Source organism: Mixophyes fleayi, chromosome 6 (genome assembly GCF_038048845.1).
Source record: "Mixophyes fleayi isolate aMixFle1 chromosome 6, aMixFle1.hap1, whole genome shotgun sequence".
In the NCBI taxonomy this organism is placed as follows: domain Eukaryota; kingdom Metazoa; phylum Chordata; class Amphibia; order Anura; family Limnodynastidae; genus Mixophyes; species Mixophyes fleayi.
The window spans coordinates 170,420,718-170,443,665 of NC_134407.1; the positions used below are offsets into that span (position 1 = coordinate 170,420,718).

At 38.6% G+C, this 22,948-nt stretch overlaps 1 protein-coding gene across 2 annotated transcripts in view; it reads left to right on the forward strand.

The window, feature by feature from the left end:
* The first annotated feature begins 18,138 nt into the window (after positions 1 to 18,138).
* LOC142094744 (vasoactive intestinal polypeptide receptor 1-like) overlaps positions 18,139 to 22,948 on the forward strand; it is a 119,654-nt gene continuing 114,844 nt past the window's right edge. For both annotated transcript variants that reach the window (XM_075177184.1, XM_075177185.1), the window contains exon 1: positions 18,139 to 18,528. In XM_075177184.1, coding sequence (XP_075033285.1) covers positions 18,451 to 18,528 — 78 coding nt within the window. In that variant the 5' untranslated portion in view covers positions 18,139 to 18,450. The remainder of the gene's footprint in view (positions 18,529 to 22,948) is intronic.

Consider the following 22,948-nt stretch of genomic DNA (forward strand, 5'->3'; position numbering starts at 1 on the left):
CTGACTTAACATCATTTTAGTGGAGGTAATGGCTCTTGCGATTATTGATACAGGCTCTCCATGGAATTTCCTGCCAGTTTGGTCATTTACAACTAATCCAGTGTATTTTCATTAACAGTATACACCGTGCTGCATTAGTAAATAGCAATACTAATGGTATTGACTACCAATATAGCATAACTGCATGTTTCTGTTAATAAAACTGCAAAGACAAGGTCAAAGAATTAGTTACAGAGAGCAGGAGGAAAGATTGAAAGTGTTTCTTGCCCCATGTGTGTTACAGTGAAATTGAATGATAGCATTCTATGCTGTCTTCATAACCATCATCAACACAACATAGAACAATTAAGATATTCTGCTTTTACCTCGTTAGTTCAGTGTCTTTACTCGGGTAGATCATTTTGTCACTTCCGTTATGAAACAGGAGCTAATTGTTTTTGTTACTGGCTGATACCCAACTGGTATTGACAACTATCGTGAGCTCCTTTGCTGACTACTACTTAGGTCATAAGACATTGTAATGGGCTACGGGTTGCACTCCATGTTTGCTCTATTGAAGCTTTATTTGGATGGTTCTACTGTTTGGTAGTAGCACCCTTTTAGCTTCGGCATACAGTATTCACCAATGGTTAATACACTTGAGAAGGTCTGACAATCTTCTTTCATGGATTTATTTCACCAAGTAGACACTGATTTGTTTTTTTTCCACCCTTTATTTGTGTTTGCCTGCAAGGAGTTTATGGGCTCTTCTAAAGAGAGACAAAGTGTATCTGGTCATTTCATTTGGTTTGCACCATATGTGGTTGAGGATATGGTAATTCAGAGGTCTGCATATTTCTCTTTTGAGAAATCATTTTATTGGATTGGCCTTACTACTGGCCTGGGAAATCCAATGAATAGTAAACACTTTGAGGCTCGTGCCGAGTTGGACTCAAATGCGTCCAAAAAGTAAGTAATGAAAAGGTACATGTAAAAATAACCTATTTACGTCCATATGCTGAGTCATACTAATCTCAAGATACAACCAGCTACTTACACCAAGTACACCCAACCAGGTCATAAGCACATTTTTTATCATTTGTTTTAGTAGGAAAACACATTCACTATTAGGCTTGATTTAAATGAATGTATTAAAGAGTATTAAAGTCATTTAGTACAGAGAGACAATTAAGGAAGCATCAATTTTGTACTTCTCCATGACATATATATTATTGTCAGGAAAATTCCGCATTTTTACATCCCTCCTTTATTTCTTACTGATGAATGAAAATACCTCTAGATTTGACTGTCAGTAACACTGCACAATATACCAGGATGGTGGACTTCACATGTAACACTATAATTATAATTCTAATATTAGAATCTTGTCTATGAAATGTGAAAGACACATGTTTAGTTTATAATATTATTGTCTCATAATCCTAAAGTGTAGTAATGAAATTTATGTTAGTTGTTCAGTAGTTTTTGTAGAACATTTTAAAAAGATCAAAAATCTTCTTCATTAAAACCATAAATAAAACCCATTTTTGATGACTGAAATATCTCTGAGTTGTCCCTTAGATTTTTATATATATATATATATATATATATATATATATATATATTTTGCTAGACACACACAGATATGCAGTTTAAAGGATAAGCGCTGACAACTTTCTTTCTGTTTTGTATACATATATGGGCATTTATATTGCCACGCAGCTGGTACCACATACAATATGGGATATACCGAGCGCTGGCTTGTTGCCAAGCAGCTGGTACCATATATAATGTGGGATATACCGAGCGCGGGCTTATTTTTCTCTGGTTTTGTTTCATATATATATATATATATATATATATATATATATATATATATATATATATATATACACAAGTTAACCCGTGCATGATACTCATGCATTCTAGTCAAATCAAGCTACTTAAGGTGTTAAAAAGGTTCTTATCATGCATTTGGACCTAGCCCAGGCCTCCTCAGGGTAAGAGCATTACTTTCCGGCGCAAGCGCCCTTTTTAATGTGTGTTTATGAGGTAAAATGACCTCAGGAAAATGAGTTTGACCCCTCAACTCGTAAATTTAGCCTTTACTACCCCTCCCACGGGGGGATGATGGAAGTTAACTGACTTCACTATTCTAATTTTTTTGTCAAATAATGCCAGTATACCAAATTTCAGGTCAATTGGATGAGCCCTTTCTGAGAAAAAAGTTTTTTCCACACACACTAACACACGCCGCTATACATGTGTGTTCATGAGGTAAAATTACCTCACGAAAATAAGTTTGAGCCCTCAACTCGTAAATTTAGCCTTTACTACCCCTCCCACGGGGGGAAGGGGGGATGATGGAAGTTAACTGACTTCACTATTCTAATTTTTTGGTCAAATAATGTCAGTATATCAAATTTCAGGTCAATTGGATGAGCCCTTTCTGAGAAAATAGTTTTTTCCACACACACACACACACACACACACACTAACACACGCCGCTAGGCATTTACTTTTATATATTAGATAATGCTAAGAATTTAGTAGGTCAGTATATAACTCCGCCCAGCAGGTGGCGCTGCAGCTTGGTTTTTTTTTTTCACACACAGACTAACACACGCCGCTAGGCTTTTATATTATAGATATATACAATATATATATATATATATATATATATATATAATACAAGTTAACCCGTGCATGATACTCATGCATTCTAGTCAAATCAAGCTACTTAAGGTGTTAAAAAGGTTCTTGTCATGCATTCGGGACATAGCCCAGGCCTCCTCAGGGGAAGAGCGTTACTTTCTGACGCAAGCGCCCTTTTTTAACGTGGTTTTGTCCACATGTCACCACCTCATCATTTTTCTCAATCACCTCATCCTTCATCTTTATCGCCACATCTATCAAGATGTCTATCCAGACACAGGGATCTCTCTCAGCGGTCTTGAGTATCACACTCCTCTCGCTCTGTCACCCCCGGCAACCACCAACCACTCCCCACTGTCACTTCTCCTTTAAGTAATATATATATATATATTTATTTTTTTTTAAATCTTTATAAACACTTTTAACAATTAACAAATTAAATTAACAAATTAAAAACATCTTAGTATACCAAATTTCAGCCCTTTCTGAGTTTTTTTTCCCCACACACACTAAGAATTTAGTAGGTCAGTGTATAACTCCGCCCAGCAGGTGGCGCTGCAGCTTGTTTTTTTTTTTTTTCACACACGCACAGACTAACACACGCCACTAGGCTTTTATATTATTAAACCACTTATATATTATTTTTGCCTTCACATAGCTTTGCCTTAGCAATTATGCCACCGCCGAGATATTTTGTGAAGAGGTGACATTCTTATTCAGGAAGTTTTCGGTTCTCCTGAATAACTTATCTATCACAATTTACTTTAATCAGAGTTAACATAAACTACAATGTTCTCTCTTTTATAATCTATGTAGCATTTTGACTAAACTGTCGTGGGAATTAGTAAGAGCACAGACACCTGAACTTATTAAGTGTTATTTAATATGGAAAATAAATCCACAATTCTTAAGATAAAACAATTAATCAAATGACATACAAAGAAATAATGCAATGGTTTCTTGTACAATACAAAATAGTAAAATACAGAATTGATCATGTATGATCAAGTTTCTGTTACTGGGAGAAGCAAAAAATGGGACACTCTTCATATTGACTCCCCAAAAGTGAACAATTTCTTAGAGTTACACAACAGTTTTAAATCTGCTACTGGGCTCTTTAGCCCCCCTTCCTGTAATGTCAGAATTAGAGAATCTGTAAATGCAAATGAGGGTTTTATAGAAAATAACTATAATCAACGCTGGGATAGTAGTCTATGTCATTGGTATTAATTAGTAGTTGAATTCACGCAGATGAAAATAGATCACATTTACTTGTGCAACATTCAATATTTAAAAAACATTAATAATTAAAACAATATATATACATATCAGTGCACTGATGATAACCCTTGAGCTCTTGATTCAAATAAACAATATAGTCCCGTAGTAATTGTAACTAGTTCAGTTAAAGTGTTCTTTGAAAATATCTGAATTGGATAAGAAATACTTGTATTTAGCAATCCTCGGAGTAAGATCGTTGTAACAAATGATCGACAAATGGGGAAATATATCAGTCCCAACATATAAAAGTGAGATAATACTTTCTCAAACTTCTTTGGTAATTAGCCCAATAGAGATGTCTTCCTCACTTATAGGAGTATATCGGGTAAAACTGCAAACAGCAGAAAGGTATTACACAAATAGTATTAAGAGGAAAGTCATCCAAAACTGATATGAGCAGATTAAATAATGTATAAATACCGTAGGTACCTTCCATGTGTGTTAGACAGATACTAGATCCAGCATGAATCGACCTGCTGAGGTGCTTGAACTGCCGTTAGGCTGTAATCTCCAGTAACCCAGGAGGCACAAGGCACCAGATGATCAGCAAGCCGAGGAAGTGTAGTAGTCTGCAAGGCGGAGAACTCCGGGGTCCAAGTAGGCAAACAGCCAGGAGATTGGATCAGACATAGAGGTGTAACAACTGCAGGCACAGGATCTAGATATGCTACAGACTGTAGGTGTAGTATTGCTAGTGGTGCAATGGAATACAGACATAGGAGCTGGATATGCCACAGAATGTAGGTGCAGGATTGCTAGTGGTGCAATGGAATGTAACCATAGTAAAGCAGGAGGGTCAAACAAGCCAGGAGTCAAGCCCACATAGTCCACCACATCACCAGGGAGAAGGCAGAAGAGAAGTCACAACAAAGTAGGGTCTGGGTCTTAAGATGAGGTGCAACATGAAGAGCCAAGCAGAGGTCAAAACCAGGAAATCAAAGAGGGTTCATAAACAGGAAGCCCAGCAGCAGTAAAGGCAACAGAGGAATTGCTCTTTATAGGCCAGGAACAAGTGTTAATCATCCTGGAATAATGAGCTAAGCTTGGCAGGTAGGAGAACAGTCAAAGTACCACAGTGGCACCTTTGGTGGAACAAGGCAAAAGTTCAACATTGTTCTTGGCAGACAGGAGCTGCAGGAGGCAGATCGTGACAGTAACTAATGATTCTGCATTTTTATGTACAAGTAGAAATAGCAACTTTATTACTGGTTAACAGTGGAGTGCTGAGAGATTTCTCTTTATAAATTGAAATTCATTTTAAAATATAAGAGAATAGATGTTCCGAGAAACAGATGTTACTGGGTGCCAGACAAACACTTGAGGACTTCCTGTTGCCCAGAACCTTCTTTCCCACACTATCTATGCAGATCTTTGTGTACTAAATCCTACTCATAATATGTTTACTGAATTTCGTTACAGTTTACTTTTAATTGCATTTTAAATTCTCCTCTCTAATACTATAAATACTATAATACTATACTCTAAATTTAGAGTTAGGAGTAAATCCAGCTAAAAGGTGTCATTTTTGTAATTTTGTAAAACCATGTTGCTCTACTAGGGAATCTAAAATGTGCAGATCTATAGTTGTGAGGAGGAGGTTCATAGCTTGTCTGTAAACCACATTGTAAAATTATAGCTCCCCAGTATTTGTGTGCTACATGGAAAAGAATGCAGTATTTTTCCTGCATGCATAAAGAGCAAACAAATAGCATTTGCACCTCATGTGCGGCAACATGGCTTTTCAGGTGCAAATTTGCATCCATTAGCTGCTCTTAATTTTAAATGAGACCCATAGTGGGAATTGCATTATATTTACAAAATTAAAGAAATTATAATTTGCAATAAATAAACTTTGAGATAAAAGATTCCTGAATTGATTAGATGAAAGCAGAATAATTGGTCTAATGGAATGGAAGTCAATTTTACCAAACAAGACACACATATACACTCCACAACTGGTTAACATACAAATTAGAAGATATACAGTATAATAATATAAATCACAATTCAGTTCACTTCATGCAAAGTAGGTTCTCTTTAAAAAGATCCCATTGTGGAGTGAAACATTAGTGTCTATACTCATACCAAAATTGCTCATTTTTCCTTTATGATAGATACCCTATTGTTGTGTGCATGTTGAGGAACAACATTTTATGTCTCACGATGGGAAGAGCTAGGCAGATCAGGACATTTCTTGCTGCCTGCGAACCAGCTGCATTAATGTGTCCTCCTGTCTTACCGTAAAAACAAGATTTTGTTTTGCAGGATGAGATATTCACTTGAACATCAAAGGGCTGAGACTGCACACTTAGGTAAAGTTCTTGGTTTGGAGATGAATGGCAAAGCCATATTACCCCCGCAAAATTACTTGATTATAACATATACTGGGAGATGCTGTCGATTGAGTTTCAGCCACAGCTTTCAGTGGGTACACTTTGTATGGTAAAATGAATTTATATATCTGCAATTACCAATGTTGGTAAAAGATTGAATCTTAAAATTCTACTCTCATGACATTTAAAGTTTCACCTCACTATAAAAAGGTTTTTATAGGGGGTGGTACTCAAAAGGTTAAATTAAATTTTTAAATTAAAATTTTGTTAAATTTTTTAAATATTCTTTGGACAATACCTACCATATCAAAGCCATATCACTTGCATTTTGACATCAGTTCTCTGCTTTTATTAATTTGATGGCATGGGTTTGATCTGAGGACAGGGAGAAATGTCTATCTATACTATTTCACTGATGTGAGAGAAAACTCAATCTTGTTGTTTTCATAGAGAGTCATTTGTGCTCAATTATATGATTAGAGCTTGAGGTCCATCAGGAGCTGCCTGTATCTGATTAGAGGGTTTGGTATTTATTTGATATGGGGTACTGTATGGTATGTATGGGAATACATTATTTATTGACCTCCTGATGCTTTCATTGTGATGGCACGCAGAAGAAACTTGCATAACCATGCATAATCATGTAGTAATTATGCAAATACGATTGCTGTGGGATCACAGACTGCAAACAGAAGATCAGTAATTAATGTAAAAAGTATAAAGGGGCAAACTAATAGTTCAGGGTTTATTTGCAGCTTGTTATTGAGTAGCAAGGTCATAGATCTAATAAGACATAAATAAGGGGCTAACAACAGCGGTTTAGGAAAAAAAAAGCAAAAATTGTAGTTAATTAAGGGCAAACCTACCAACTTTTATTACCTCCCCATCGGTAGATTCTGGAGTGCAGGTCAGGTGTCAAGTGTGGTAAGGGGTGTGGTGATGCATCAATATAGCCCTTCCCCCCTTATTCATGTAATTTATCCCTGTCTCCACCAGGTTCCATGAAGGTGCCTGTTCTTATGGAAGCCTCCCGGGCATTTCAGGAGAGTAGGCAAGTATGAGTAAGGGGGTGTCAAGAAGTGATAATAGGTAGGACTTTCAAGTAACATTTATTTTTTTTGGCATGACAGTCTGTTGATGAAAAGCAGTCCTACAAATGGCCGAGAAAATTATTTTCATATTAAAAAGTTCCCAAAAGCAGAATGTGGACATACATCTATAAAAGCATAGGTCAGTCAAACAAAAATTATGCCTAGCACATTTGCTTCTTTTAAATGTCACAAATCACTCTTATGGGCCAATTGAATCAAGTGCGCACATTTTTGTACCCAAAATTTAATTTACCAAGCCTGATGTTTCACCCAATTCAATTTAATTACTTGTTTACCAGGCCAGGCTTGAAAAGTCTCAGGTTTGGCGAGTAAGATAGTTGGACAAAAGTTTTACATCCAACTATAAGCAGTATTTTGCCCAACGTACTGAGGAACTGCTGCCAGCTATTGTAGGACTATATGTTCCTGCAAACATTAACAGCCATTGACTGAAAGCAGCAGCATTCCCTCACTCAAAAAAACAAAATCGTGACCAAAAAAAGCTCCTCCCATGATCCACCTAAAACCATGCTACAATTTGTGCAAACCACAACCAGATCTGTCCAACGTTACCCACATTGTCATGAAACCACACTGACTTTCTGAGAGGGCATGTCCTTTTCTGATTTTGAGAACTTGGACTGTCTGGTCTGCTTGTCCTAAAAAGTTCGGTCCTCTGAATGATCCTATTGTTGTTATTATTAAATTGCCACTGACACTCATGTATCAATAGAAAAATTATATATGTGTTCTACACTTTTCTAACACAAACCTTTGTTTCCTATTCTGAAAGGGAGCAACTCTTCCATAAACACTGGACAAATAGATAGTACAAATGACAAACAGTGGATTAAGGGAGATGGTGCTTCTATTACAGAATTAAGTGAAATGGAGATATAAGAATAGATGGAATTAGACAAATGGTTTCACATATTCAGCAATAACATCTGTAGGACAATCTATTGCTGTGACAATATAAATCACTGTTAGTCAAAAGTCTTTCTGAAGAAGTGGGAAAGTGCTCACGAAACATGTAAAGATGGTGATTTTTCACTTGACCTGTGAGGACTTTTGGGGGATATCAACCCTATAACTGCAGGGTGGGGTACGGGTTTGCGATGATGATAACACCGACACACATGAGACCTACAAGAAAAACACGATTTAATCAAAAAACGACAGGTATATTAACCTACTTACCTTGAAAACGACTGTGCACATTTCCGATGGTATCAGAAGCCTGACATGACCTTCTTCAGACTGCCCAACTATCTGGCAGTACTGTGTAACGTGAGTACGCCCTTGATGCCTTTAAATTTAAAGCGGCAATGTCGGGACCCTGATTAAACAGTGTCCCTGCAGGGTTCCGATATTGCAGTTTTAAATTTAAAGGCATCAAGGGCGCACTGACGTCACACAGTACTGGCGGAGAGCTGGGCAGTCGGAAGAAGGTCCTGTCAGGCTTCTGCTGCAATCGGAGATGTGCACAGTCGTTTTCAAGGTAAGTAGGTTAATATACCTGTCGTTTTTGCATTCAGTTGTGTTTTTCTTGTAGGTCTCATGTGTGTTGGTGTTATCGTCATCAAGTAAGCAATGACCACCGTAACTGCAGACTATGAGGGAATCCAAAGGCTGTTACAGACTTTCAAAAATTCAAGTGACTCAGTGAGTGCAAAATTTAATGTTGATTTAAATATGTAAAGTGGTAATGTAATATTTTAGCATTTTTCTATTAGAATAAGGTTACTCAGGAAAAGTCCTGGAAGGTCTGAATGGTTTATAGGACATGCATTTGAGGTTTAAAGGCTTATACACAAGAGATATAACTGGTGACCCTCTCAGCCTTTTGGCTAAGATAAGATGTAAATGTCCATATATGCATGGAGCTAAAAGGCGGTGATGTGCCTTCACCTTGCCCTTTGGCCAAAAGGTCAGTTGCCTAAAACCCTGTCAGGATCTGCCTCGCTTCCTCTGCAGAATTGTGTCAGGATGCTGCTTCATCTCAGCAGCTCCTGCCTCTTGAATTGGACTTTATTATTGTGTTTCACTGAATGTGTTATCGGCAGTATCTCTGATCCACCAGAGGTGCTGCCATTGTGCTTTGCTTCTCTGTCTTTTAGGAGTTACCTTGCAGCACCAATTATCTCATGCACCTGGGTGTTCCCTATTTATACCTGCCACTCCTTGCATACCTTGCTGGTCATTGTTGTTCCATGTTGCTGTGCTGTTCCTGGGATTTCATCATATTACCTGTTTAACAGCATCAGTCGTGTTCCTGGTATTTGCTTTCTCCATCTCCCTGCATTTCTCATTCCTACACCATCTGGTTTGTACCTTCCAGCAATAAACATTGTGTGTTTCACCTTATTTTTGGCTCCTTAGCTGTGATTTCTGCATTGAAGTGTGACAGTATGACCAGCCCAAAAAATAGCTTTGGAGCCGTGTGATAGATTCTGCTTCAGATTTTTATTCCTGTGACTTTTCCTGCAATTTTTTTCATTCACTTACTCCTGCAACATGTCTGCCTTACATATCACTGAGCTAGCTCTGCTACAGACTCTACAAGCAGATATAATTTTATTATGATCTCAGCTGGCTTAGTTTTCTGCCTTACTTATGGGACAATTAAGGAAACTGTCAGATTTTGTTTCTCACAATTCAGATACTCTTGACTTGCCTCAACCAATCGTCTCTGCTCCTGAATCAGTTCAAACATCATCTTTTAATAATGCTACTATTAATTTACTGTTTACCAAGAACTATGGTAAAACAAACTTCAGATTCACAGGTGGTCCACACCCCCATCTGACCGAAGAAGAGCGGCGACGCAGAAGAACTTATAAATTATGTCTCTACTGTGCCAGTAATATACACTTTTTACAAGACTGTCCTCTCTGCAAACCACAACAGCCTACAGAACCGTCTTCTGTTACACCTCTCCTCATTCTGGATTTGTTTGCGCTTCACTTCCTGTTTCCACATTACAGCCTGTCCTGCTCCCTGGGATGAGGCCTAGCCCGTAACTTCCAGCTGCCTGTCCTGAGGCGCCAGTTTCAGCCGCCAGCCCAGAGATGCTAGTTCCAGCTGCCAGTTCAGAGGTGCCAGTCTCTGCCCCCAGTGCAGAGGTGCCGGTTCCGGCCACCAATCCAGAGGTGCCAGTTTCAGCCGCTTGTTTTGAGGTGTCAGCTTCAGCCGTTTGTCTCGAGGTGCCAGTTCCAGCTACCTGTCTCAAGATGCCAGTCTCTGTCGTCTGTCCTGAGGCACCAGTTTTGGTCACCAGTGTAGAGGTGCTAGCTCCAGTTGGCTGTCCTGAGGTGCCAGTCTCTGTAGCAGTCCAAGGGGCCAGTTCCGGCCACCAGTACAGAGGTCCCAGTTTCTGCTGCTTGTCTCAAGGTGCCAGTTGCAGTCGCTTATCTTGAGGTTCCAGTTCCAGCCGCCTGTCTCGAGATACCAGTCTCTGCCGCCTGTCTTGAAATGCCAGTTCCTGTCCCCTGTCCTGAGGTGCCAGCTCCTGTCGCCTGTCCTGCAGTGCCAGTCCCTGTCGCCTGTCCTGAGGTGCCAGCTCTTGTTGCCTGTCCTAAGGTGTCATCTCCTGTCGCCTCTCCTACCATGTGTGCCAAGTCCAAGCCATTCTTTTCCGTGTGTGCCAAGTCTGAGCCTCCCTTTGCCAAGGGTGCCAAGTCTGAGCCGTCTCTTGCCGATGGTGCCAAGACCGAGCCATCACCTTTCTTTGAGAGGCATCTATCCCAATTTAGAGCCCTTCTGTGGTTTTGTGCTTCACATATTCCCTCCATATAGAGCCTCAATAATGACCCTAAGAGACAGGTACTTTTCCTAATATCACATTTTAGAGGGGAAACTTTGGAATGGGCAAACCCATTTATTGAGACGTATCATCCCATCCTATCGGTCTTACAATCCTTTCCTGAGGCAGTAATCGGCAAGTTTGTAACATCTCCTGCTCTGCCATCTTGTGGGGCCTCTGTACATTCGGCAATATCTCATCTGGCCAAGAGATCCCACTGTGCTCCACCCAATTGGTTCAAGCTGCTGTTCCGGATAATCCTTGCAAGAAGTAAAAGCGAAAGAAGAGAGCAGGGTCTGCGGTGTCTCCACTTCCCTCTGGAATGGTCTCCATTGCCTTCCCGCCCTTGGACGAGGACTTGCATGCCGGGCCATCATAGTGGACTATGACTCAGACACTTTCAACCCCTTCTGGTAATACGAGTGTCTAAAATCCACCCTAAAGAGAGGGTGTACTGTCAGGATCTGCCTCGCTTCCTCTGCAGAATTGTGTCAGAATGCTGCTTCATCTCAGCAGCTCCTGCCTCTAGGATTGGATTGGCCTTTATTATTGTGTTTCACTGAATGTGTTAGCAGCAGTATCTCTGATTCACCAGAGGTGCTGCTATTGTGCTTTCCTTCTCTATCTTTTAGGAGTTACCTTGCAGCACCAATTATCTCCTGCACCTGCGTGTTCCTTATTTATACCTGCCACTCCGTGCTTACCTTACTGGTCATTGTTGTTCCATGTGGCTGTGCTGTTCCCTGTTGTTCCCTGCCATGCTCCTGGTTCACCCTTTCAATTGAAAATTCAGCCAGGTTAGGTTTTATCAAGTCAGCCAGCAGATAATGGGAGAAACCCTATGAGTATTGAGAAGGCGACCTCTGTATTAACCTCTGGGGTTAATTTCCTTTATATTATTCAAACCAGATGTGGGGTGAGAATTGATTTATTGAGCCAGTTTATATTGATTTGAGAAATATTTAGGATCTAAAACACTTATTAGCCAAGAAGTATTAGTAGAGCATCCAGTGAATTTTAAAAGCACATCATATTTAAAGATTTTTTTTTTTTTTTTTATATTTAGCTGATATGTCAGAAATAAAAGTTGTTTTAGGTGTTCCTTACTCCATAGTAAAAATAGAGCATTTGTGCACCTTTCAGCCCTTCTTCTAGCAATCTAATACTGTTTCTCAAAGGATCGGTAGCACCCCGTATATCTAATAACTACAAATCTAAATGATAATTCAGGATATGCTCCATATCACTAGTGCGACAGCTCTAGGCCCCTCCCCCTCTCTTATACCTATAGTTACATCGCATCACCCTTTCCCTGGGATTTCTTCATATTACCTGTTTACCTGCATCAGCCGTGTTCCTGGTATTTGTTTTCTGCATCTCCCTGCAATCCACATTCCTACACCATCTGGTGTGTACCATCCAGCAATAAACATTGTGTGTTTCACCATAATCCGGGCTCCTTAGCTGTGCTATCCGAGGTGCAGCCAAAGCTGATATTGCCTTAAAAAGCAAAATGTATGCAAATAAGTGGTGTAGGATACATTGTTTGCACAGAGTATGCACTTTAGAATTGATCACCATTTTTTTTTGGTCACACAATTTTTCACTTTCCCAAGCCTTTTGGCCAGGGCAAGGATAATTTTTTTACATTTTTTTCTGACAAACTGGGGCCTTGCAGCACTTATTTATTTATTGTACTGGGCACGTGCACATCTTTTTTGTGTTTTTATCATGTTTGTTGGGTTTGCAAGGTACAACCTCTATGGACCACCATTCTCTCCATATTCATTGGATGCCCAATTTTTGGGGAGGGCAGAAGACATCAGTATCTGAAGGAAGGCTCATACTTCCATGGGGAAAAAATGGGCCCAGTTGAACCTAGCAGCAGAGGTGGGTCTGAAGACATTTACCCCATATGTCTTTATGAATGTGGGGGTCAGGGATGTCAAGGGACATCCCTTTGCTTTGCTGAGCAGGGGTCTGAAGACACTTGTCACCCTAAGGGGTCTTTTGGCTCCAGAGGATGGGGCAGAAAGGGGCCCTATTTCTTTTGGAACAGGCTCAAAGTTCCAGCCCCCTATGCAATGTGTGTTTACAGAAGGCCCCCAGTACCTGCAAAAGATATGTCCCCTAAGAAGCATATCTAATAATGCTTCCATGTCTCCTAAACAAAAAATAAACTAAAGCTTGCCCTATCTGTTCCACCTATCCAGACTTATGTTTACAAAATGTGTAAAGAAATGGAGTATACCTGATTGTTTTCACATATTCTTTTGGTTTAATACAGAATATATTTCAGAAAGGGGATGGGATAAACTTTGTTACTGATTATTGGGAAAATATAGTAACTCTCCTGATGACATTTTGTAGGCAACACACACATCTGTACTCTGTGGAAAGGAAAAAGAACATTGTCTGCAGTGTAGAGGAGACTAGCCTGCTATAGTTAAGCTAGCTGACATTTCATTTATCCAAATGTCTGCCACAACTTGTGATAATTTGTTCCCAGAACTCTTAGTTCCTGCTGGAAAGACAAAATTCTTTTGTTTTCCACAAATGTTCAGCTAAAGTCTACTACAAGATAATTTACAATTGCAAGGTATCTTTTGCAGAAAGTGAGGGTATTACATAAGACGTATATGCGCATATTATTTAAATATTTTATCTGGTGCTGGAATAAGATATCAATGTCAGGTCAGGGCTGTAGTTAAGGCATAAAGAGCCTGATTTATTAAGGAACACAAATACCAGTATGTGTCATATTTTGCATTAAATAGCTCTGTGCATGCTCATAAATGAACTATACACAAGAAAACGTAAGTGTATGCAATTCATCTTTGAAAGCAAAGGACACTTACAACAGCCTGCAATTCCAATGACGGAATGTGGAGGGGACTGGGCGTATGCACGGAGTCAATGTAAAGTAAGGTCGTGCCAATCTTGAGCGCATGCAGCAGTGTCCGATTTAGGCATCTCTAAAGGGACACGTTTTTGAGTCATATCGCTTGTACCAGCTATTGGTCAGGTGTAAGTGCCTAGTGACGGTTACGTATGCATGCTAGAATATGTGTTTGCAATCGAGACCAACTGTAAAAATGTATTTTTAGAGTAGACATAACATCCTGATAAATGTATCTCATGGACTTTTTTTTTTTAAAATAACATTAATAACTATTTGCCTGATTCATTAGCGAACGGATCTGGGGCCTGATTCATTAAAGAACTTAAATTAAGAAGTTTCTTATTTAAGTCTCCTGGACAAAACCATGTTACAATGCAAGGGGTGAAAATTAGTTTTCTGTTTTGCACATAAGTTAAATACTGACTGTTTTTTCATGTAGCACACATGTTGTGCAATTGTAATATATTAATAAAGACACACACACACCAATTAATCTGATTCATTATACTATATTAAATAGCAAATTTAGAACAAAAAAATGTGTAATTTGCAAATTACATAAATCTCATTTAACAGTTTTAAATCGGCTTGGATTTTTTTTTTCGTATTTCAAAATTTTCCGGGAGGGTCTCTGAATTCTTGCAGAAATTTCCACCAAAGAAGTGGGTCTCGAGCCCTTATTGAGGTGGATTCGGGAGCTGTCAAAAAAAAAATTACTATATGTCTACTGGTTTTTAACAGCACACAGGAGTTAGCAGAGACGTGTACTGTTACATAACTTTCACATTACACCAATGTGTAATGAGATGCAAACTACTTATAGCAAGAGTCCAAAGGCTTTTTGTTTGCAGATTTATATATATATATATATATATATATATATATATGCACATTTCTGTCGTGGCCAGGGAAAGGGGCAGGAGTGTATTTTTTTTACAAAACTTAGTAGGCCCATCATGATGGAAACCTGTGACATTTTTAAGTATGTCTAGTTTCATTGACCATGGGTGAAATCAGGGGCTTCTTACCAGTACAATGGACGTCTAAATGTGAGTAAATAATGTAAAAGCTTTAATGTCAATACTTACCATCTACCAGGGCCTCCGCCTCTTGGCTGGCCGCACCACCTCGCCTTCCTCCACCACCTCTGTGATATTCACCTCCTCTGCTTCCAACACAGCCTCTATCACTGCCTCCACCTCCTGCTGAGGCTCCGCAACCACCTCCGTCTCCACCTCCTCCACCTGTGGATCCCCAACCGCCTCCGCCTCCTCCACCTTAGGCTCCACCACTGCCTCAACCCCCTCCTCCTCCTCCGCCTGGCGTCGGACACGATGTCTATGGTCTGTTAGAATAATTATAACATATAAGTGTATTTATTGTTCAAAGATCAATCCGGTTAACAATTATATAGATGTAGTCCATAATAATGTGATCAGACATTGTGAAACATTTATTTTGCACCACAGATAAAGAACATTTTTACAAAAAGGATATAAACATGACAGACACACACCACTTTCACATGGCCTGTAACAATGCTTGCTTTAGGCTTAGGGATGTGGACTAACTCAGTATTAGTTTACGTCACTCGCGGATTGTCTGCCTGTCATTCAACCATAGTATCCTAGCAAGGGGGAAGGGGGTGGACATTAAGCGATGCGATGTATACGCCACACTTAGCAATTAGGATGAAACATCTACACCTGGACTTGCAATTCAATGTGTATTTAGAAGCAGCTGGACTCTTCCTTCGGTCCTGCTGTTTGTGAATTATTTGTTGCAGAGACATTTGTTTGTTTGTGACTTCTAAAACATTATTGCAGTGAGTAATATTCGATATGTCTCAATAGATATTACATAGCTCTTTACTAATAGGATTTTAACTTTTTATACAACAAACAATGTAAGTGTATTTTTTAGTTTATATTAGTCATGTATTCCTGGATATACTGGTGTAAAATGCCACATTTATAGCAACAGTCTGCTAATGGGTTTCCCACACAAAACCCAGGAGTAAGCACACTGTAGCATTTTTGGGCTGAATAATTGAAATGTCTTTCATGAATAACTTTTGACCAAAAAGAACATGTTACATATCCACAGCAATGTATTGACCCTAGTCTCTCTCTCTCTCTCTCGCTCTCTCTCTCTCTCTCTCTCTCATGGAGCAGGGACTGATGTGAGTGAGTTTTCTGTACAGCGCTATATAAATAAATGATGATGATTTAAATGCAAAATATAAGTGATAATACATTTAAATAAGCCTAAATGGCTTTTTGCATACTCCAAATAACTTTAATGTGTTAGTTTATACTTGTCCACCTGCAACATTTACTAAATACACTACTTTATCTTGCTGTATTTTTCGCTGAATCCTTTATATCAACTACAGTAGGCAGAATTCCAATGCAGAGCTGAGCTGTGCCATATTCAATGAAGATGGATATATTCCACTATATCTAAATGATTTAAATATTTTGGTAAAAATCACAGAAGGGAGACATAAGGATAAAGCAACATATTAGTAATAGGTATACAAAATCAATAAGTTAAAGGTCTTCTGAAGTGGGAAAACACTGTTAATTTTATGTCAGGAACTAGAAATAATACAATTGGTGAATAGTGAAAATATCTTTGTACAACAACATATTCCATATAGACAAACCACATAATTCTCTTTTGTGTCACGCTCTTCTTCTCAGTAGTCTGGCACTGGAGTCTGTTGGGTATAATCTTTTTGCAAACCATGAAATTAGAATATGTTGATAATATTACATTTTTACATCCCCGTAAGCAATGTCATTATTGATTCAATGTTTTATTAACCATATAAAACATGTGGAAATGTTTTATTAAAAATAAGTATATTATCTTAAATCTCAATGACAAATAATTGCTTATTCATGCATTCAATAAAATAGTTTTTTAATTTTAAATTGCCTTCCGCATTATTTTCTCTTCCTCTGTATAACCAGTATAACATTATAAACAACATGACATGTAATATTATCAAGGTATACATTCCTATGTTTAATCCTTATGTAAAACTCTTTTTACCTGCCTCCATTGCCTCAGGAGATGTGACGTAATGTAACGTAAATGGTTTACAACGTGTGTAGAATACGGAGCGCGAGGTGCGCTCAGAATCCATGCCCTAATGAATGAGACCCATGATGTATGTCTAGACAGACATAAGGTAGCAGGGATTTTGAACGGCTACAGGTGTCATTATATGCTGAACAAACTGTTGTCCCTGCCATCCTGACAAAAAAATTTGACATTTGTTTCAGCTTTACTGGAGTGAAGTGTCATGTAAATACCAACCTCATCACAATAAATACAGTGGTCGAAGTAGGCTAGTATATGGTGGTATGCCTTACCTGCACTCCTCCTGCTGCCTTCATTGTAAAACTATCAAACTCCATCCCCTTACATTTCTATGCTGCTTCTAAATTTTCAATTCAACCAATTCAACCACTGTATGTATATATATATATATATATATATATATATATATATATATATATATATATATATATGTATATGTATATATATATATATATATATATATATATATATATATATATATATGTATATATATATATAAATATATATATTATATATATATATATATATATATATATATATATATACACATACATATTCTTTACTTATTGCTGTGTACATGTATTTGGTGCTTTGAAACAGCATGAATTGTTATGGCTCATTGACATGCTGTGTCCATAGAGATTGTAGATTATTATCATGCTGTTTAATGTAAAGTATTGAAGTACACTGTAAATGAAATGGTTGATAGGATATTATATGTCAGTGCAAGTAGCTCTTCACCATATAATAGTGTATAGGCTATTAATGCAGACTTTGTAGCCTGCATTTCTCAGCGATGTTCAGCACAAATAAGCAGCAAGTGGATGAGATCTGTGATGCTGTGACCAGGCTCAGGGGCAGAGAACAGATAAATTTAATATAGAGAGATTAGGAGGGAGGAGAGAATCAATGCACACAGGGAGGAGGAGGATCTACCACTACCTGAGCATTATTGCCATTCAAAAGAAGCACAAGACACAGAATAGCTGTATCTAGAGATGTGAGTGCAGCAATGCAAAAAATCTTGACTGGATAAGGGTACAAAGTATTCTATACAGTATTACAAGGATGCAAACTTCTCTACATAACAACTAATAATATGTAGTATATGAAGTTCTAGACTATAGGCTATCACTATTTTGACTTGACAGCTGAAGCTTTGGCTTTATACATTGAGTGATACATTTCAGAGAGCTGGATGGGAGCTTTGAAGTTCTTTAAAAATCATAAAGAAAAGGAAACCTAAATCTGAGGAGTCACAGAAAATAATCCACAGGAGCATAGTGTCCAGACATGGCTTTGCCATCAAACCCCTTGAGAAAAATAGGAGAAAATATTTTGTTGATTGTTTTATGGCTCTCCCCTGGAATGGTAAGTATGATATGTTTATATTTATGTGCCATTATATGGTGTGTGGGTGTTCTGTATCTGTTAACCCTTTTCTCTATGAAATGTATTTCACTCCTGCAAAACTATAATCAATTACCTTTTAGGTTACATAGTTGCGGTCCTTGTCTTCAATGTCTCTCTGACATATGTACAAACAAGTATTTTGCTTGCTCCTGCTTTTCCCTGTAACTCTTTTTAATTTTCTGAATGTATAGTATGCTTAATGGTCCGATCATTTCCAAATGCAAAACTGGAACAAACGTGATATGAAGTTTGTTTTTGACTATAATCGGGCTTCATGTTTTTATTGGGGGGGGGGGGGGGGGGGCATCAGATATGGTTATACATATAAAATCATTTTTTCACTAATCATGTTAGTCTATGAGAAACAGAGAAATGAATGCTAGGAAACTATCCATTCTGTGATTTTCAGTGGCACAAAACAGGATTTGCCTGGGAAGCCCCTATTATAATTTTGTGGGTACTGAGTGGGTTAAGTGCTTGACTTACCAACCAGCTGTCCTGGGCTTGATGGAAGCATTCTATGTATGGAAATCATTCACAGTTTGTGACAGCTCCTTGACAATCTGGCGCTCACAATAGATGAGGAAAAAAATTGACATCTTATATGACGTTAAATTTGGATCTAAATTGTAGACCCAATATATTATAATTATATGCATTCTCCTTTACAGTATTCCTGGATCCTATCATTTGTTCATCATAACTTTTTTTTAAGTGACTGTTCCATATATAGTTTAAATAGATGCTTTTTAATGTACCACCCACACACCAGTGCTGGAGAATATGTTGCTGCTTTATAAACAAACAATAATAAGTCTTGGAAGCAGTCTGATAAGACACTAAAGCTATCCAATTTACTATAGCTCAGACTTAACAACATATACCTCTCTAGCTGTTAGTGAACTACAAATACCAGCATGCTCTGCTAAGCAATAAGCTACAGAGAGCTATATAGAGGTATTAAATGCCTTGACGTTGGCAGGTAAGCTTATGGCATTGTAGTTATATTCTCCTATTTATGTATATGCTGACACATTGTAATCTATATATTGTTTGTTTTAGAGCGCCGGAATATCTTTTCTTTTGTATATGGAGGTATTGAAATGTCTGTGTATGACTGCCTATCATTTAGGAATGGCAGACACAGTGCAACAGATTGCAAAACATATTTTTCCTTGTCTTTTTTTTTTTTCAGCAATGCTATATTGGCGTACTATGTGATGACTCAGTTATGGTGGATTGGGGAATTCTCTACTTTTAATGACCATGACAAAAACTGTGCCTGGGAAAGCACTATAGTCAGAGAGAAATATGGCAGCTTATTTGTAGCCGATGTTATAATGACCTACAAGGGGTTGGACAGAGGGCCACTTTAAAGGTCTCACTAGCTTTGCCCTGTGACAAAGTGCCTGTTTTGAGTCTTGATTTGAATGCCAGCTGTGGTGGCAGTAACCAATTAAGTGAAAAACACACAGATGCAAAACTCACGTATACAGTAACTATGACAATAAGAATAGATACGGGCCAATTGTGACATAAAAGCAATTCAAAGGAAAAAGATGCAAAAGGGCAATTTTATAAACATTTTCATGAACAATGGAACCATGAACCTAAGTATGTGCTGGATGCAAAAATATCTCTCCCATTCATGAATCATCCCACTTTTATGTGAAGAGCAGGGCAAGTCATACAATTGCATCTACTGGTATATTCTTAATGTTCCATTCTTTATGACCCATACTTGAAAAAGTATTGAAAGCAACAAGTAATGTGCTTGCTCTACTGAGTATGATAAATTTCATCAGAGGTTTTCCTCCTTCATGATTCCAGAGTAGCAATTACATTCTGTCCTCTTTAGAGTGCCCATTCCTCTTGTTCCTCCACAACATCTCCCGTGGAGCTAGTCATAGCACACTTGTCGATTGCAGGAGGAATGGCAGTGTGACATTTACACCCACTCTTCTATCACTCTCTCTTCTGTCACTCTTCCAGTACAGTTACTGAAAACATGAATGGAGATAAGTAAAAGAGGGGGAGATTACTTCCCTTTCCTTCCTTGCTTTTGGACTCACGCTGCTAATATAATGGCTGCAGAATAATTGTTAATTGTATCTTACGACCCTTCCCTTTGCATTCAATGGTTCAGAGACATGATGCCGGGACTAGAGAAGGAGGAACAGGCTTGAGGGTTAAGACAATTTCACCTTGCCTTATGATAGAGGTATATCTGTGTTAGTTTAACACCTGCTCTGTGACTAAATGTATGGAATGTTCTTCGGTATATTGGTTCTGTGCAGATATTACTTAATATGTAATTTAAATATACTGTGAACCCTGGAATCTTGGTTTCATGGGTGTTATATTGATTTATGTGTAGTGTGGCCTCTCCTTCTATCTCTGGTGCAGTGCCTCCACTCAAATCGAGTCTTCTGGGTTTACAAAAGGATAGATGCTTTCACCAGGGATAAATAGAGGAATACATTTAATATGGCTAACACGGGATTTTGGACATTGTCTTAAGAAAAGTAATAAAGAGTAACAAAGGCTAAAAGCAATAAATTATAGATGTAACAGAGCAAACTGACTGTAAATATACTTTAATGAGATCACCAATGGACAATGGCAGCAGTAAAATATAATGCAATCTGCATGTCAGGATTCCCAATGTGAAGACCACAGAGAGAATGTAAATAAAATAAAGTGGTTCATTTTAAACACAGGTCACACAGGTAAAAATGATATGTAGTAAATAATAAGGCAACTAACACAAGTCCATAGAAACAGTTGAACCAGGATTCCAGTTTATCTGTAAAACAAGAGTACTACTAGATTAGTCAGAGTAAGCAGGTTTGGCTGGGAAACTGGAGACCAGGCACAACAGGATGACTGCGGGTGCGAGTTGTCAGGTTAACCAGGTTTAGCTGTGAAGCTGGAGACTCTGGTTTTCCAAGTTTGACAGGTGACTGTAGGCATATGATGTCTGGATTGCCAAATTAAGCTGAGAGGCTGAAGACTCTGGTTTTCTAAGTTTGACAGGTGACTGTGGGTATAGGATGTCTGAATTGTCAAATTAATCTGGGAAGCTGGAGACTCTTGTTTTCCAAGTTTCACAGGTGACTGCAGGTATAGGATGTCTGGAGGCACCAGATGATCCACGGGAGAATCAGACAAAAGGAGGGTCAGGCAAATAAGAGGTCAAAAGTTGAAAGATCCACAATAATAGCAGGGATTAAGAAGGAACAAGGTCAAACAAATCCAGGGTCTTGATCACAAAGAGAGGTGCAAAACGTAGGAGTAAGCACGTGTCAAATACCAGGGAGGAAGTCAGGATCAGCTCACAGGAGTTTTCACAGGGAGACCAGCGACAGTGACAATTGATGAACTGGTGATGAAATGCTGAACTGCAGCCAGGGGCAAATTGTAACATTGCAATATTAATAAGATGCTATGCGTACATACAAATAACTTCATATAGCCTGGCTCTAACTAAATAAATATTGTAACTTCCTGACAGTCTCAATCTAAGCTCACATTGCAGTTGACATTAGCATGCTGTTGGCCAGGGTTAAGTGTCTTGAAGTACTAGCAATTAGTGCATCAGTGCATTTACAGGATTTGTGGCTTTAACAGTTGGAAATCTCTAGCAAATGCGGGAGACAGACTTGGACATTATAGATAACCTTGGCTAAAGGGAAGTGGCCATGAACTTTAGAACATAAGGCCCTTGTGGAACAATATAACAGAGATGACTTGTTACTCAAGCTTAACAAGTATCCCTTCTGTCTCAGTCCTTCTCTCTATCTTCAGAAGGAACTGCATCCTGAATAGAGAATAAACGGTTGCTTTAATGGTTTCCCATTGTCTCTCCTTTACAGAACACTCTTAATCACTGGTAAAATATCTCCCACCCTCCCATTTTTGATTAAAGCATCTCCCGCATTCAGAGCAGAGATGCCCTTAATTCTCCTCCTTCTGGGCTGCATTTGTTGGTACAGCTGGACATCCTATCTCCCTCATTTAATGGTGCCAAAACTGTCTCCATCCCCAGGGCAAACACCTTCTCCATCCTCATGTCCCAAGAGCACCGGGACTCTTGGGACATGTAGTTCCTTCCTGGGCCTGCAAAGGCAGGGTTAAAAGGGTTTTTCTGTATCAAAATTATGGGTGTTGCTTTGCTCATGGTTGCAGTACTTGCACAGGGAAAATTATATTATTTTAGGGTTTGATTGGAAGTGACAGCAAGCCTCTCTATGAAACAGCCGGTGTCATCATAGTGGACAATTATTATTATTATTATTATTATTATTATTATTATCATCATCACCATCATCAACCTACTTATTTCCAGAGACTGTTTAATCATTCACATCAGTAGCTT